This window comes from Terrapene carolina, unplaced genomic scaffold (genome assembly GCF_002925995.2).
Source record: "Terrapene carolina triunguis isolate 2854851 unplaced genomic scaffold, T_m_triunguis-2.0 Scaffold614, whole genome shotgun sequence".
NCBI lineage: Eukaryota > Metazoa > Chordata > Testudines > Emydidae > Terrapene > Terrapene triunguis.
The window spans coordinates 235,403-251,006 of NW_020664965.1; the positions used below are offsets into that span (position 1 = coordinate 235,403).

Sequence of the window (15,604 nt, forward strand, 5' to 3'; positions counted from 1 at the left end):
GCTGCGGGTCGGGAGTGAGGGGCACCGGCAGGGCTGGGGGGGGAGGGCCGGACTAGCAGGGGCTGCGGGTCAGGAGTGAGGGGCACCGGCAGGACCGGGGGTGTGTGTGACTCAGTTTCTCTCTCTGTCCCCCCCCCCAGGCTTTGGCATGGAGGCGACTCTGCTGCTGGTGGTGGGTTATTCCCACAGTAAAGGTGTCGCCATCTCGTTCTTGGTCCTTGCTGTGGGCTTCAGTGGCTTTGCTATTTCTGGTCAGCAGGGGGCGCCGTGGGGCAGGGCAGGGGGTGTGGCAGGGGCAGCAGGGGTGGGGGGGTCAGGGGGTGGGGGTGCAGCAGGGGGCGCCGTGGGGCAGGGAGGAGAGTGGGGACTCGGCGGGGAGCACCGTGGGGCAAGGAGCAGGATGGGGGCCCAGCAGGGACGATGTGGGGCAGGGAGTAAGGCAGGGGGCGCCGTGGGGCAGGGAGGAGAGTGGGGGCTCGGTGGGGAGCACCGTGGGGCAGGGCAGGGGGCAGGGGTTCGGCATGGTGCGCCGTGGGGCAGGGCAGGGAGCGCCATGGGGCAGGGCAGGGGGTGTGGCAGGGGGCACTGTGGGGCAGGGCAGGGGGTGGGGGTGCAGCAGGGGGCACTGTGGGGCAGGGCAGGGGGTGCTGTGGGTCAGGGCAGGGGGTAGGGGCACTGTGGGGCAGGGCAGGGGGCTCTGACCTACTGTCTTTGCTCCCCCATCCCCACAGGGTTCAACGTGAATCACCTGGACATCGCCCCGCGTTACGCCAGCATCCTCATGGGCATCTCCAACGGGGTGGGCACCCTCTCGGGCATGGTCTGCCCCATCATCGTCGGGGCCATGACCAAGCACAAGGTGCGGCGGGGCTGGGGGGGGCTGGGGGATCGGGGGGCTGCGGCTCGGGAGTGAGGGGCACCGGCAGAGCTGGGGGGGGGCAGGGCTGGGTGAGCAGGGGCTGCGGGTCGGGAGTGAGGGGCACCGCAGGGCTGGGGGGGGGCTGTTGAAGCTGGTGCTCATGGGGGGGGACACTCAGGATCCCGGTGTTGGGGGGTTGCTGATCTCACCCCCATCTCACCCCCCCCCCACCCCCATCCAGATCAAAAGGTTTAAAAGGAGGGAAATAAAATATTATTTTGTCTCTTCCTTCTCCCCCTCCCCCACTCCCTGCCCCCCTCACCCCTCCCGCTCCCACGCCCCCAACTCCCCACTGGCCCCACCCCCCCAATTCCTGGGGGGCGCAGACGCGGGAGGAGTGGCAGTACGTGTTCCTCATCGCCTCGCTGGTGCACTACGGGGGGGTCGTGTTCTACGGGATCTTCGCCTCGGGCGAGAAGCAGCCCTGGGCCGAGCCGGAGGAGACCAGCTCCGAGAAATGCGGCTTCATCCACGAGGACGAGCTGGCCGACGAGGAGGACGAGGCCGCCCAGGGGGCGGGCGACGGGGGCGGGGGCGGCTACGGGGCCACCAAGAGCACCAGCTTCGCCAACGGGGGCTGGGTGGCCGACTGGGACAAGAAGGAGGAGTTTGTGCAGGAGCCTGGCAAGGACACCTACATGTATGGGGCGCCTCGGGAGAGGGACCTGTCCTAGGGACCCCCCGACTCTCCGCCTCCCCCCAGGCATCTCTGCGGTGGTACAGTCCAGGGGGGTGGGACCACACTTGGCCACACCCCTATTCTGCAGGCCACACCCCAACCTCCCCCCGGTGTGTTGGTACAGTCCAGGGGGACGGGACTGAGTTTGGCCACACCCCCCCATTCCTCCACTGCATTGGTACAATCCAGCAAGGTGAGGTGGAGCTGAGTTAGGCCACACCCAAATCCGCCCCAAGTGCCACTGAGCCAGGGGGTGGGATTTATTTTGGCCACGCCCAAATCCCCCACGGCATTGGTATAATCCGAGGGGGCGGGGCTGAGTTAGGCCACACCCCCACACTATAGGCCACAGCCCCCTTCATTGGTGCCATCCAGGAGGGCGAAGGAGTGGAGCTGAGTCAGGCCACACCCCGAAGCCCTCAAGCCACAGCCAACCCCCCTCACTGGTACAACCCCCCCTCTATTGGTACAATCCTCTCCCCACCCCCCCCCACAGGCCACGCCCAAATCTCTTCCTCTCTGGGCACCACCATTTGGTATGACCCATCAGGGCGAGGGGGTGGCACTTAGGGTTAAGCTGCCCTACCCCCCGGTCCAGCGGCAATGGTACGACCCATTGGAGCAGTGAGGGGGAAGTCCCCATATCCCACTGACAAGGGTCTGGGGGGAGGGCGGGGCAGAGGTTAGACCTTTGACCCTGAGGTCAGAAGGTCTTGACCTTTGACCCTTGGCCTCTGCAGGGGCACCACTTGACCTTGAGATCAAAAAGCCTTTGGCCGCAGGGCTTGGCCTTGAGCCCAAGTTGACCATGAGGTTGGTGGTGCCTGACCTTTGACCTTGAGACTCCCACGTGCCCCATAATAAATTAACCCCTCCCCCCAGCAGGCCTGGGGGGCAGCACTAGAGATCCATGGGGGGGGAGAGCAGTGGAGGGGGATGGGGGGATGCCCCAGACTGTGACTCCGGGGTCCATTCTGACAGCGTCTTTACAAAGTGACATGACAAATGGCGGTTTTGAGCCACCCCTCATGAGCCAGTCGGCGGTTTTGAGGCGCCCCCCCCCCCCCCCGCTCCTTCTCCGAGCTGCCCGCCCTGGCGGTTCCCAGCCACGGCCGAGATGACGGTTTCAAGCTGCTCCCTGCATTCTCGATTGGCAGGTTCAACACCCCACACGCTGCCGGTGGGGGGTTCGAGACACTTCACATGCTCTAGGTGGGGGGTTCGAGACACCCCGTGCGCTCCAGCTGGCAGTTTCAAGTTACCCTGCATATTTTATGTGATGGTTTCATGTTACCCTGTACAGCTCTAACCAGCGGGCATCCAGGCATCCTGCCTGATCCAATTCTAGCTGGTAGTTTCGGGACACCCCACACAATCCAGCCACCGGTGTCAAGCCGCCCTGCATGTCCTAGCTTGCCGGGTCACAGTTACTGCATTGCAATTCTCCTGGGTATTTTCCAACTGCCTTGCTTCCTCCAGCCGGCGGCTTCAAGTCACCCCACAGCATCCAGCCGGCGGCTTCAAGTCACCCCACAGCATCCAGCTGGCGGTTTCAAGCCACCCAGCACATTCTTAGCCAAGGGCTTCAAACAAGTCAGCGCCCTCTAGTGGGCGGTTTCATGCCCCCTCTTACATGTGACAGTTTCAAGTCCCCCCTTGCATTCTCTCGAGCCGCGTAGCCACCTGTGGAGTGAGGCCCGGCCCTACCCGACATCCCACCTCGCCCACCCCCGCGCTGGTTCGGCCCTGGCACCGCCCAGTTAGAGGCAGGTGGCGATGCTGTGGGTTGGGGGATACCCTCAAAAGTGGGGGGGGGAGACCTGAGCCCACCTGTCCCTTCCCACAGCTCCAGCATTGGAGGGTCTGCCTGGCGTTGAGTGTACGTGTCCCTCCCCCCATTGGAATAAACCAATTCTTGTGTAAATATATAAATATAAATTATATACGGGACCGAGAGTGGGGCCGGGCCTGTGAGAGCTTCCTTCCTGCGCCGGGGCTGTGGGGGGGGGAGTGCGGGGGCAGATCGCTGCCTCTTTGTCCAGCTCCACGGCCCCCCGTCTGTCCACCAATCCCCATCCGCCCCCTCTGCCTGTCTAGCCCCATATACCTCCTCATCCAGCCCCATGGCCCCCCGTCTGTCCACCCATCCCCATCTGCCCCCTCTGCCTGCCTGGCCCCATCCGCCCACTCTGTCCAGCCCCACGGCCCCCCGTCTGTCTACCCATCCCCATCCGCCCCCTCTGCCTGTCTATCCCCATAGTTGGGAATTGGTCCTGCTTTGAGCAGGGGGTTGGACTAGATGACCTCCTGAGGTCCCTTCCAACCCTGCTATTCTATGATTCTATGATATACCTCTCCGTCCAGCCCCACGGCCCCCCGTCTGTCCATCCATCCCCATCCACCCCCTCTGTCCATCCCCACGGCCCCCTGTCTGTCCACCCATCCCCATCCACCCCCTCTGCCTGCCTGCCCCATCCGCCCCCTCTGTCCGTCCCCACGGCCCCCCATCCATCCCCATACGGCCTTCAGCCTGCCTATCCCCATATATCTCTCCATCCAGCCCCACACCCCGCATCTGTCCATCCATCCCCATAAGCCCCCTCTGCCTGCCTGTCTGCCCCAAGGCCTCCCATCTGTCCATCCATCCCCATCTATCTATCTATCTATCCCCATCCACCCCCTCTATCTATCTACCCACAGACACCCCCCGCATCCACCCCCTCTATCATTGGTGCTGTAGTTCAAAGGCATGGCACCAGGGGGCACTGTGCTGCAGGGAGCGGGGGTGGAGGGCTCCGGAGGGGGTGCTCCCCCCTTACTGGGATGGGACTCCTGGATGTGGGGGGCAGGGAAGACCTGGTTCAAACTGTGGCTAATGGGGGCGCAATGGTCCCTGTTTCTGGGCTCATCTGTCCATTGGGAGGGGGGGGGCTGCTAAACCACCATGGCCCATCTGTGATGCTCCTCACTCCTGACCCGCAGCCCTTGTTAGCCCAGCCCTGCCCCACCCCAGCCCTGCCGATGCCCCTCACTCCCGACCCGCAGCCCCCTGGTAGCCCAGCCCTGGGCTCCCCCCAGCCCTGCCGATGCCCCTCACTCCCGCCCCGCAGCCCCTGCTAGCCCAGACCTGCCCACCCCAGCCCTGCCAATGCCCCTCACTCCCGACCCACAGCCCCTGCTAGCCCAGCCCTGGGCTCCCCCCAGCCCTGTCGGTGCCCCTCACTCCCAACCCGCAGCCCCTGCTACCCAGCCCTGGGCTCCCCCCAGCCCTGCCGGTGCCCCTCACTCCCGACCCGCAGCCCCTGCTAGCCTATGAACAGGGGGTCCCGAAAGCAGTTGCTGGCTGCTGAGTGTTCAGGTGGGGCCTGGGCTGCTCGGAGGCAGGTGGCCGGGGAGGTGCCGGGCGCTCGGCACGTGGCCTGGGCAGATGCGACAGGATTAGGCTGGGGCCAGAAATAGACGTTTGGCTCCGGGATTAGGGGGGGCGGGGATGGAGCCAGAGATATAGTGCGGGGGAGGGGCTGGGGATGAATTCCCAGCATCAGCCTCTCCCCCAGTGCCCCTCACTCCCAACCCGCAGCCCCCTGCTAGCCCAGTCCTGGGCTCCCCCCAGCTCTACCGGTGCCCCTCACTCCCGACCCACAGCCCCTGTTAGCCCAGCCCTGCCCCCCCCAGCCCTGCCGGTGCCCCTCACTCCCAACCCGCAGCCCCCTGCTAGCCCAGACCTGCCCCCCCCCAGCTCTGCCAGTGCCCCTCACTCCCGACCCGCAGGCCAGGTGCCATGTTGTGGCTGACAGTAGCGGGGCCAGCTGGGAGCAGCGACAAGGAAGGGCAGGGGTGGTGGGGGGTTCACAGATGGACCCAGTGGGGGACCCGTGAGCGAGGCCAACCCAGCCCCCCAGCCCTGCTGTTCTGAGGGGCGCAGCCTGCAGCCCCCGACGTTTATATGGAAGTTTCCCCATCAAACTGCTGACCTGGACACCACCAGCAGGGGGCAGCAGAGACCAACCATGGAACGAGACACGGGGGCTTCTCCCTCCAGGGGGCGCCAGCGTCTGCTCTGGGAGGGGAGTGGGGACTAGTGGTTGGAGCGGGGGAGCTGGGAGCCAGGACTCCTGGGTTCTCTCCCCGGCTCTGGGAGGGGATTGGGGTCTGGTGGTTAGAGCAGGGGGGGCTGGAAGCCAGGACTCCTGGGTTCTCTCCCCGGCTCTGGGAGGGGAGTGGGGACTAGTGGTTGGAGCGCGGGTGGGGGGAGCTGGGACCTCTGACTCCTAGGTTCTCATACAGTTTGCCCGGCGGGAAGCCACAGTCAGCGGGGGAGGATGCTGCCAAGTGTGGGGATGGAGTCTCTGGGGTGCCCATGCCTTAGCCAAGTGATCCCAACGAGGGGAGAGAAGGGACACTGCGGGGGGGAGGGGGCATAGTCTGTGGGAACAGCCCCCAGCTCAGCTCTCCCGGCTGCCGTAAAAGGTCCCCAAATTAGCGGGGGGGAGCGGGGGCGCAGACCTCGGGGTTGCGTTTCATTCGTCCTCCGGGTCAGAACCACTCCCAGAGAGCCAGAGCCGGGGAGAGAACCCAGGAGTCCTGGCTCCCAGCCACCCCTGCTCTAACCACTAGACCCCACTCCCCTCCCAGAGCCAGGGAGAGAACCCAGGAGTCCTGGCTCCCAGCCCCCCTGCTCTAACCACTAGACCCCACTCCCCTCCCAGAGCTGCAGGAGCGGGGGGAGAAGAGAACCCAGGCGTTCCGGCGGGGGGCGGTGCTAGCTGCAGGCTGGGCGGGGCTCCCCAGTGACTTTACCTCCCGGCCCCCGCGGGTTCTGGGTCCGCCCCCAGAGACACCCCCCGCACCAAGGACATGGCCACCCGCTGGGGCATCTGCTCCGCCGGCATAATCAGCCACGAATTCCTGGTGGCCCTGAAGACCCTCCCGGCCACGGAGCATCAGGTGGCAGGGCTGGGCTAGCAGGGGGCTGCGGGTCGGGAGTGAGGGGCACTGGCAGGGCTGGGGGGGGTCAGTGCTGGGCTAGCAGGGGGCTGCGGGTCGGGAGTGAGGGGCACCGGCAGGGCTGGGGGGGGGGGCAGGGCTGGGCTAGCAGGGGCTGCGGGTCGGGAGTGAGGGGCACCGGCAGGGCTGGGGGGTCAGGGCTGGGCTAGCAGGGGGCTGTGGGTTGGGAGTGAGGGGCACTGGCAGGGCTGGGGGGGTCAGGGCTGGGCTAGCAGGGGCTGCGGGTCGGGAGTGAGGGGCACTGGCAGGGCAGGGGACGAGTCTAGTGGTTGGGGAGGGGCTGGGAGCCACTAGACCCCACTCCGCTCTCAAAGGCGGGCACGGAACCCAGGCGTCCGGGCACTGCGTGGACCCAGTCCTGCGGTCCAGAGTTCACAGGCTGGACTTTCCACACCAACCCCCCTCCCCCCCTCCGCGGGTTCTGGATCTGTTCCAGTTCCGGCACTGAGCCCCTCCCCCTCCCGTGCCCCCCACCCGGGGCCGTGGCCACCCGCTGGGGCATCTGCCAGGCTGGGAAAAGCAGCCAGGGTGTCCTGGTGGCCTTGGGGCCCCTCCGGGCGAGGAGGATCCGGGCGGAGGGGGCAGGGGAAATCTGGGGGGTCCCAGCAGGGGGGGTTCTGGGGGACCCAGCCCATGGCTCAGAGGGATCCCTGGGGGGCAGGGGACTATAGTGGGTGGGGTTTGGGGGAAGACTGAGAATAGATTAATGGGGGTCCTGTGGGGGGCTCATGGGGGGACCCTCCAGAAACAGGGACTCAGGACTCCTGGGTTCTCTCCCCGGCTCTGGGAGGGGAGTGGGGTCTGGTGGTTAGAGCAGGGGGTGGGCTGGGAGCCAGGACTCCTGGGTTCTTGGCTCAGTGCTCGCTGACTGGGAGGGGGGTTGGTTCTGGGGTGGTCCTGGCTGCCTTACCTGCCCTTTAACCCTTCCCCCCCCACCCCCCCCAGGCTGTGGCCATCGCTGCGCGTGATCTGTCCCGGGCTCAGGAATACGCCCAGAAACACGGGATCCCCCGAGCGTACGGGAGTTACGAGGAGCTGGCGCGGGACCCCGACGTGGGTGAGCCCCCCCCGGGGACCCCCCATGGGACCTGACCCAGAGAGAACCCCCTGGGGGGCAGGACATGGAGCCTTTCCCCTCTAGGGGGCGCCGGCTCCCACCCGACCCCAGGACAGGGACTGGCTGGCTCAGGGGGGCAGGGAATGGGGCACGGGGCCTGTCCCCTCTGGGGACAGTGTGTGTGTCCAGGGATACCTTTGGGGCAGGCTGAGACCCCCGAATGTGGGGACTGACCTGGGAGGGGTGAATGGCAGCACGAGGGGTGGCCAGGAGCCAGGACGCCTGGGTTCTCTCCCTGGCTCTGGGAGGGGAGTGGGGTCCAGTGGTTAGAGCTGGGGGGGGGGAGGGCTGGGAGCCAGGACTCCTGGGTTCCACCCCCATTTCCACCTCCCGTGGCAGACGTGGTCTACGTGGGGGTCATACACCCTGAGCACCTGCCCGTGGGGCGGCTTTTCCTGAGGGCCGGGAAGCCGGTGCTGCTGGAGAAGCCCCTGGGGATGAACGTGGCGGAGGTGAGGGAGCTGGCGCAGCTGGCCCGGAGCCACGGGGTCTTCCTGATGGAGGTGAGTGACCCCCCTAGAGCCCCCCCTACAGCCCAGCGCCCCCCAGCACCGCCTTGGGGCATCGGGGCCAGGCCTGAGCACCGGAGAGAGTGCCCCCTGCTGAGCCCCCCGGATCCCTCTGCAGCCCAGCACCCACCGCTGAGCCCCCCGCAGCCCAGCGCCCCATACTGAGCCCCCTGCATCCCTCCGCCGTCCAGCGCCCCCTACTGAGACCCCCGCCCCACTCCGCGCAGCCCAGCGCCCCCTAGGGTCACTGGGGCCAGCCCTGATGGCCAGGGGAGAGCGACCGAAGAGTGAGGCTGGCCAGGGGGCGTTTGCTCGCGGTTTAAGACAGGGACTCGCAGTTTTGGGCCGTGGCACTTAATAGTAGGTTTGAAAAGGCCCCTGGTTCATAGTGCCTGGGAAAGCCGCCAGTGTCCTCGTTCAAGCGAAAGTCTAGGGCGCGAGGGAATTCGATCTGCCGTGCAAACCAGGGGAGCTTCCCAAGAGCGGTGCTTGGCCGGCTGGAACAAACACCTGGCCAGTTGGAGATCTGTGAGGACCCGAGTTAGCAGCCCAGGTGGAGGCAGACGGTCAGTGGACAGGGCAGGAGAAGTCGTCCAAAAGAAACGGCTTGTCTAGAAATGTAACCAGAAAGAAACGGTTTTGTCGAAACGACCGTACCCTTCGCTCGCATCTCGCCTTGTCCCAGTGCTCGCCCGTTTGGAAAACCCTGCCCAGTGCAAATATGTGAACATCAGAGCGGCCAGACTGGGTCACACCAATGGTCTATCTAGCCCGGTGTCCTGTCTGCTGACAGTGGCCGATGCCGGGTGCCCCAGAGGGAATGAACAGAACAGGGGATCATCAAGTGATCCATCCCCTGTCGCCCATTCCCAGCTTCTGGCAAACAGAGGCCAGGGACCATCCCTGCCCATCCTGGCTAATAGCCATTGACCGACCTGTCCTCCAGGAACTTATTTACAGGGCCGGCTCTAACTTTTTTGCCGCCTGAGGCAAAAAAGAAGAGCGCCGCCCTGCCGTACCCCCCCTCCGCAAACGCCGCCGAAATCCCCGCCCCCCCAGCACCACGCCACCCGAAGCCCCGCCCCCCCAGCGCCCCACCGCCTGAAGCCCCCACCCCCTCTCCGAGCGCCGCACCGCGCCAGCCCCCGTCCCCCCGAGCACCACACCGCCCGAAGCCCCGCCCCCCCCCGAGCACCGCACCGCCAAATCCAAAAAAAATAAAAATAAAAAATCGGGCGCCGCCCTGCCCCAAGGTGCCGCCCCAAGCATGTGCTTGGTCGGCTGGTGCCTGGAGCCGGCCCTGCTTATCTAGGTCTTTTTTTAACCCTGTTCTAGTCTTGGCCTTCACAACATCCTGTGGCAAGGAGTTCCACAGGTTGACTGTGCGTTGTGTGAAGAAATACTTCCTTTTGTTTGTGTCAAACCTGCGGCCTGTTCATTTCACTGGGTGACTCTCTGGTTCTTAAGTATCAGAGGGGTAGCCGTGTTAGTCTGAATCTGTAAAAAGCAACAGAGGGTCCTGTGGCACCTTTAAGACTAACAGAAGTATTGGGAGCATAAGCTTTCGTGGGTAAGAACCTCACTTCTTCAGATGCAACTTGCATCTGAAGAAGTGAGGTTCTTACCCACGAAAGCTTATGCTCCCAATACTTCTGTTAGTCTTAAAGGTGCCACAGGACCCTCTGTTGCTTTTCTCTGGTTCTTGTGTTACGAGAAGGAGTAAATAACCCTCAGATGGGGCTAGGGTGACCAGATAGCACGTATGAAAAATCGGGACGGGGTGGCGGGTAATAGGCATCTATATAAGAAAAAACCCCAAATATTGGGACTGTCCCTATAAAATCGGGACATCTGGTCACCCTAGGTGGGTGACCCGATCTGGATTTGGTTTGCATATAATATATTGCTCGTATCACCTTCACCGCAAACGGAAACAAAAGTCACCACGTTCCCAAAGGAAGAAATGCAAAATTAATTCCTGCCATTAAAATAAAACCCAGCCCAACAATCCACGGCAGGAACGTAAACAGAAATCCGGCCGTTAAATGGCATTTAATTCATTCGACACGAACAAAGCGTAGAGAAAAGATTCAGATTCCCCAGTTTGTCTGGTTCGGTTCCCGGTTTTCTTCCCGGGCGTGGTTACGTTACTTGGCTGTTTTTATAACGTCTTTCGCTGGCTCAGACTTGCAGCAAGGGTCACTTGGCTACCAGAGGCCAGCGTCCTGTCTCGTCCGAGGGCTGGGCTGAACGGGCTCTGATTCTTTCGAAGCAGACCGAACGCTCTCTCTTCTCCTTCTGGGGGTAAATCAAAGCCAAGCCAGTTTTGGGAGCCTGAGAAGACGGGCAGGGCTTTGAACGGTGCTAAGATCTCCCCACGCCGGGCCGCTCCGATATTGCCTCGCAGTGTTATCGGTGTCCGTCTGCAGTGCGGCGTCATGCCCCCCTCTGTGACGTGTCGCCGGCCCACGGCGGCTACGCTCGCACCCAGGCCTCTGGCTCCCAAAGGAGCTTCCGGTTTGCAAGAGGACCCGTCTCCCCCCGGCTCGGCCACCTTCTGGCCGTGCCCGAGTACAAATCGGTTTAGACCGTTAGCGGTTTACTCGGCACGAGTGAGCTGAGGGGCGGGAGTGAGTGTGAGAGGGAGGGAGCGGGCGAATGGGGGAGTCTCTGGACATGGCCGCCCATCTGGGCCCCTGCCCGGCCCTCCGCGGCACGGCGCCCCCAGGACCCACTCCCCTGTGTGTGTATGTGTGTGTGTGTGTCCCGCCAGGCCTACTGGACCCGATTCTTCCCAGCCTCGGAGCGGCTCCACTCCCTGCTCTCCCAGGGAGCGCTGGGGGAGCTGAAGGTGGTGAGGATCGAGTTCGGGGCGCCCCTCTCGGGCTGCCCCCGGGTGGTGCAGAAGGAGCTGGGGGGCGGCGCCCTGCTGGACATTGGCTGCTACTGCGTCCAGTTCGCCACCATGGTCTTCGGGGAGGAGAGACCGGAGTCCATCCTCGCCTCGGGCTTCCTCCAACCCACCGGTAACAGGGGCTGTGGGTCGGGAGTGAGGGGCACCGGCAGGGCTGGGAGGAGCCCAGGGCTGGGCTAGCGGGGGCTGCAGGTCGGGAGTGAGGGGCACCGGCAGGGCTGGGAGGAGCCCAGGGCTGGCTAGCAGGGGCTGCGGGTCGGGAGTCAGGGGCACCGGCAGGGCTAGGGGGAGCCCAGGACTGGGCTAGCAGGGGCTGCAGGTGGGGAGTGAGGGGCACCGGCAGGGCTGGGAGGAGCCCAGGGCTGGCTAGCAGGGGCTGCGGGTCGGGAGTGAGGGGCACTGGCAGGGCTGGGGGGAGGCCAGGGCTGGGCTAGCAGGGGGCTGCGGGTCAGGAGTGAGGGGCACCGGCAGGACTGGTTCTAGGCTCCCACCCTGCTCTCTCTTTCCCAGGCGTTGATGAAACGTTGTCCATTATCCTGAACTACCGGGGGAAGCGCCAGGCCGTGATCACCTGCTCCATGCTGACCTGGCTGCCCAACCAGGCCGCCATCAGCGGCACCAAGGGCATCATCCAGGTACCTGAGGGGGGAAACTGAGGCATACAGAGGGCTGGGGACTCTGCAGTGTGGGACAGAACCCAGGAGTCCTGGCTCCCAGCCCTCCTCTAACCACTGGATTCTTTGTTCCCCCGGCAGCTCCCGTCCCAGATGTGGAGCCCGACTGAGCTGGTGGTGAATGGGCAGCATGAAGAGTTCCCCTTGCCGCCCCCCCCCTCCCAGCCCCTCAACTTCCCCAGAAGCATCGGGCTTCGTTACGAGGCCCAGCACGTGCGCCAGTGTCTGCTGAAAGGTAATGGGGGGGGGGCGGGCACTGCTGTGGGAAAGGTCGCAGCGCTCAGCGTATCCAGTGGGGGCACTGCCGTGGGGAAGTTTGCAGCACCTGGGTACCTGGATGGGGGCACTGCTGTGGGGAAGGTCGCAGCGCCGGAGCCCCCAGCTGGGGAAGTGCTTTGTGGCATCTCACAGTGCTGGAGTCCTCAACTGGGGGCACTGCTCTGGGGAAGCTCGCAGCACCTCCCATACTGACACCCCTCCCCCCACCCCCCCAGGCCTGAAGGAAAGCCCCCTGGTGAGCTTGGCTCACTCCGAGCGGGTGGCCTCCATCCTGGATGAGGTGCGGCGGCAGGTCGGGGTGACGTACGCCCAGGATCGGGCCTGACTCCCGCTGCCCGGGAACGGGAGTCTCCCGGTGTTTTGGATGTGATTGCAGGTTGGGTCGATACAAGGAACAGCAGCGTGGCGGTAACAGACCTCGGCTGCTGGGTGGCGTTTGACCTGGTGCCGAGCGACATTGTGATTTAAAAAAAAGAAACCGAGAACACTAGAAAATGAAACGGATTAAAACCTGGCTAATGGAGTGTTCTGACTACGTCCCTGTGACCGGGGAAGCGCCATGGGGCGGGGGTGTTTCCAACGGGGTCCTGGGTCCTGTAAGCAGGGAAATGGTCTGTTAGGGGGCGTATTCCTTCACTCTCACACTTCCCTGGTCCTTCTCGCGTGAACAGAGAGCAACAATACCCCAAGTCCGAAGGTGCAAACAATTTGATGTTTATCCACCTTCATTAGTTTACACCCAGCCAAATTAATTATACAGCAGACAGAAACAATCACAGAACCAGACAGAGACCATGCAAATAAACATACAAAACAATACAGAAGTGAGGATTTCACAACTACATCTATACAGACATAAGGGTTTCCCAGCTGTGTCTATTGATAAGTGAGTTCTTACCCAGACAGAAAACTATCAAACTAAATTTCCTTTTACATGTTCTAGGCTTTTCCCTTTATCTGGAGGTGATAGATTTCCTTATTTCAATATGACTGTCACAGTGAGAGACACAGATAGTCAATGCTTTTGATTCTTTCTTTTATACCTCTATAACTAGCTAAGTGATAAGAATACACCTACATTCTTAAAGTATAGGCCAGACAGCCTTGAATAGCTATATCCTAACATGGTCCTGCTATTGTGGGGAACTTTCCTGGCTTATACATGCCCCGGTGGGATTGGCTAGTGAAAGGATCTGAGTCCTCGCTCCCACTCCCTTTACCCAGAGGCCTGCCTGACCTCGAGGGCTCCCCTTCCACTCTCCTGTGTGGCAGAGTCTTCGTAACCCCGGCAAGGCAGGGCCCCGGATCCCTGGGGGCTCGACCCCCAGTCTTGTCGTGGTCACTTAGGACAGGGGCGAGGGTGTCCCCACTCCGGGGCACTCTCTTCGCGCCGGATGCTGCCCTGATCTACTGATCATTACACAGAGTTCAGAGCACAAACAGCAATTCATACGAAATCAGGAAAAGATGGGAAGGTGAAAGGAAAACCCGTCACCCCCTCTGTGGCACAGGGACGTCACAACCAGCATCTCTGGGATGTCAGGGAAGTTCAGTCTGTTCCTCACACGGCACAGGGCCAGGTACAGTGCTGCAGGGATGCTGTGGGTTGGACACTTGCTCTGGCGATGGCCACACGCTCTCAGGCTCCAGGTGGCTGGATCCTTCTTCCCAGCGCCGCCCCCGCCCCGTCGGGGTTACGATCCCCCTCCAAGTCTGCCCTGCAGGGCCCCAAGGCTGGGGGCGTCTCCCTGCGCTGGGCCCACTGCCCAGGGTCCCCCTCGCTCTCCCCAGCTGCTCAGCACACCCGGCTCCGGACTGCTCCAGCTCCTGCTCCAGCTCCACACCGCCTCCAGCTCCCTGGGCTGCTTCTCTTGTCCCCCTGGCGCTGGCCCAGCTCCACTCCCCAGCCCAGCTCTGGCCCCTGCTTTCTCCTTAGCTCGGCCCCACTCGGTCTGACCCAGGCAATTCCAGCTCACACGGAGGACGGGACCCCCCCGGCCTCCTGACTCCCGGATTAGCCCGTCCTGTTCCTGGGGACTGTCAGTCTCAGGGTCCTGATTTCCCATCCACCCGTCCCCTTCCTTTTGGTGCTGGGAGCTAGCAACCAAAACACGCCCCCCACCCCCCACTGAGTGTTAGGAAGGGGACAACAGTCCCCTTGCACCTGCGCTAGTTCCCAGCTTTATCGAGGAGCTGAAAGAAACCAGGACATGGTCCCTGTCCACGTTTCCCGCGGACGCACGGCCTGGGGATGGGGGGGAAGGACGCCGAGCCTGGGGCAGGGACACGGAGCCACGGGGGTCGCTGGGGGCGTTTTCCTACGGCGACGTGTCAGCGTGTCCGTCCGGGAGCGGAGAACGCCGGCCGGCCGCACGCACAGGCTGGGGGTCGGCCTCCGGGGCAGCCGGGACTCCGGGAGAGATTTGGGGTCGTGGTGGGGACCAAGCCGCACCTGAGCTCCCCGGGCGGCGCTGGGGCCGACGGGCTGACGGGGGATCCCCGCTTGGGAGCAGGGAGGGGGTTTGGCCTCTGGATCCGGCCTGGGGGCGACGCTGCGCCCAGCTCTGGGGGCTGCAGAGCCGGGGGGAGGGGGCAACGTGGCCGAGGGGCTGGCGTGCGGGTGTTGGGGCAGGGGGGATTGGGGAAGGGGGAGGATGTGGGGGGGGAGGGGAGGGGGCAGAAGAGGTCGGTGGGGCTGGCGTGTGGGGTGTTGGGGGAGGATTAGGGGGGAGGGGGCAGGGGGAGTCCCTGTGGTGGGGGGAAGGGTGGGGGGGTCGCTGGGGTAGTGGGGGGGGCAGTCGGGACTGAGGAGCCCCTTGAGTGGGGGAGGGGCATCTTCACCCCACGGGGGGAGGGGCATTTTGGGGTCCCATTTCCTGTGACCCCTTCTCTATGGGATCATGTGGGGGGGTTCCCCCTCATTTACATGACAGAATGTACACGAAGTGGGCGGGGCTTGATTTGGCCCCGCCCCTTTGGGGGTTTGGTACCACTTCCGGTTTGGTTGCCCAACATGGCGGCCTTCTGGGCGGCTACCGCGGTCACTTCCGGTCTGGATCTCCCTGTGATGCCCCCTGTTGCGCCCTCCTCCTGCGTCACTTCCGCCCTTCCGTCCCCTCCCCCGGCTTCGTCACGTCCGGCGTCGCGCCGCCCTTAATGGCGGCCCCGGAGCCGCCTTCACTTCCCGCCCGACCCGCGCTCACTTCCGCCCCTGGCCGCCGGAAGGGGAGACCCCGCGGCGTGCGCGAGGCGGAGCCTCTTTCCCGTGCGGCCGGCGAGCATGGCGGAGCTCAAGGTGCGCGCGGGGCCCGAACCCCCCCCCCGCCCGGGCCTCTGGGCCCCCCCCGGGGCGGGGCACGTGGGCGGGGGGCAAAGGGAGCCCCAAAGGGGGGAGGGCCTTGGGGTGGGGGGCCCTGGGGCAGGGTGTAGGGCCATGGGGGGTGTATGGGGTGGGAGGAGGGGAGCTCTGGGGTTGGGCCATGGGGCAGGGGGGTGTATGGGGGGGA

At 64.2% G+C, this 15,604-nt stretch overlaps 3 protein-coding genes across 3 annotated transcripts in view; all 3 read left to right on the top strand.

Moving 5' to 3' along the window:
* The window catches only part of SLC17A7 (solute carrier family 17 member 7), a 16,450-nt gene extending 14,857 nt beyond the window's left edge, over window positions 1-1,593 (top strand). The window contains exons 10-12 of the mRNA XM_026659261.1: window positions 141-251; window positions 732-859; window positions 1,246-1,593. Of these exons, the coding sequence (XP_026515046.1) occupies window positions 141-251; window positions 732-859; window positions 1,246-1,593 (587 nt within the window). The remainder of the gene's footprint in view (window positions 1-140; window positions 252-731; window positions 860-1,245) is intronic.
* Window positions 1,594-6,447: 4,854 nt separating this feature from the next.
* DHDH (dihydrodiol dehydrogenase) lies at window positions 6,448-12,622 on the top strand. Its single transcript, XM_026659253.2, has 7 exons — window positions 6,448-6,545; window positions 7,551-7,662; window positions 8,062-8,225; window positions 11,005-11,257; window positions 11,656-11,780; window positions 11,901-12,054; window positions 12,314-12,622. Exons 1-7 carry the CDS (start codon window positions 6,456-6,458, stop codon window positions 12,421-12,423), a joined length of 1,008 nt encoding a protein of 335 aa, XP_026515038.1. The 5' UTR covers window positions 6,448-6,455; the 3' UTR covers window positions 12,424-12,622.
* A 2,675-nt stretch (window positions 12,623-15,297) lies between these two features.
* Window positions 15,298-15,604, top strand: part of RPL13A (ribosomal protein L13a) — a 3,754-nt gene continuing 3,447 nt past the window's right edge. Inside the window, 1 exon segment of the mRNA XM_026659254.1 lies at window positions 15,298-15,393. Coding sequence (XP_026515039.1) covers window positions 15,379-15,393 — 15 coding nt within the window. The 5' untranslated portion in view covers window positions 15,298-15,378.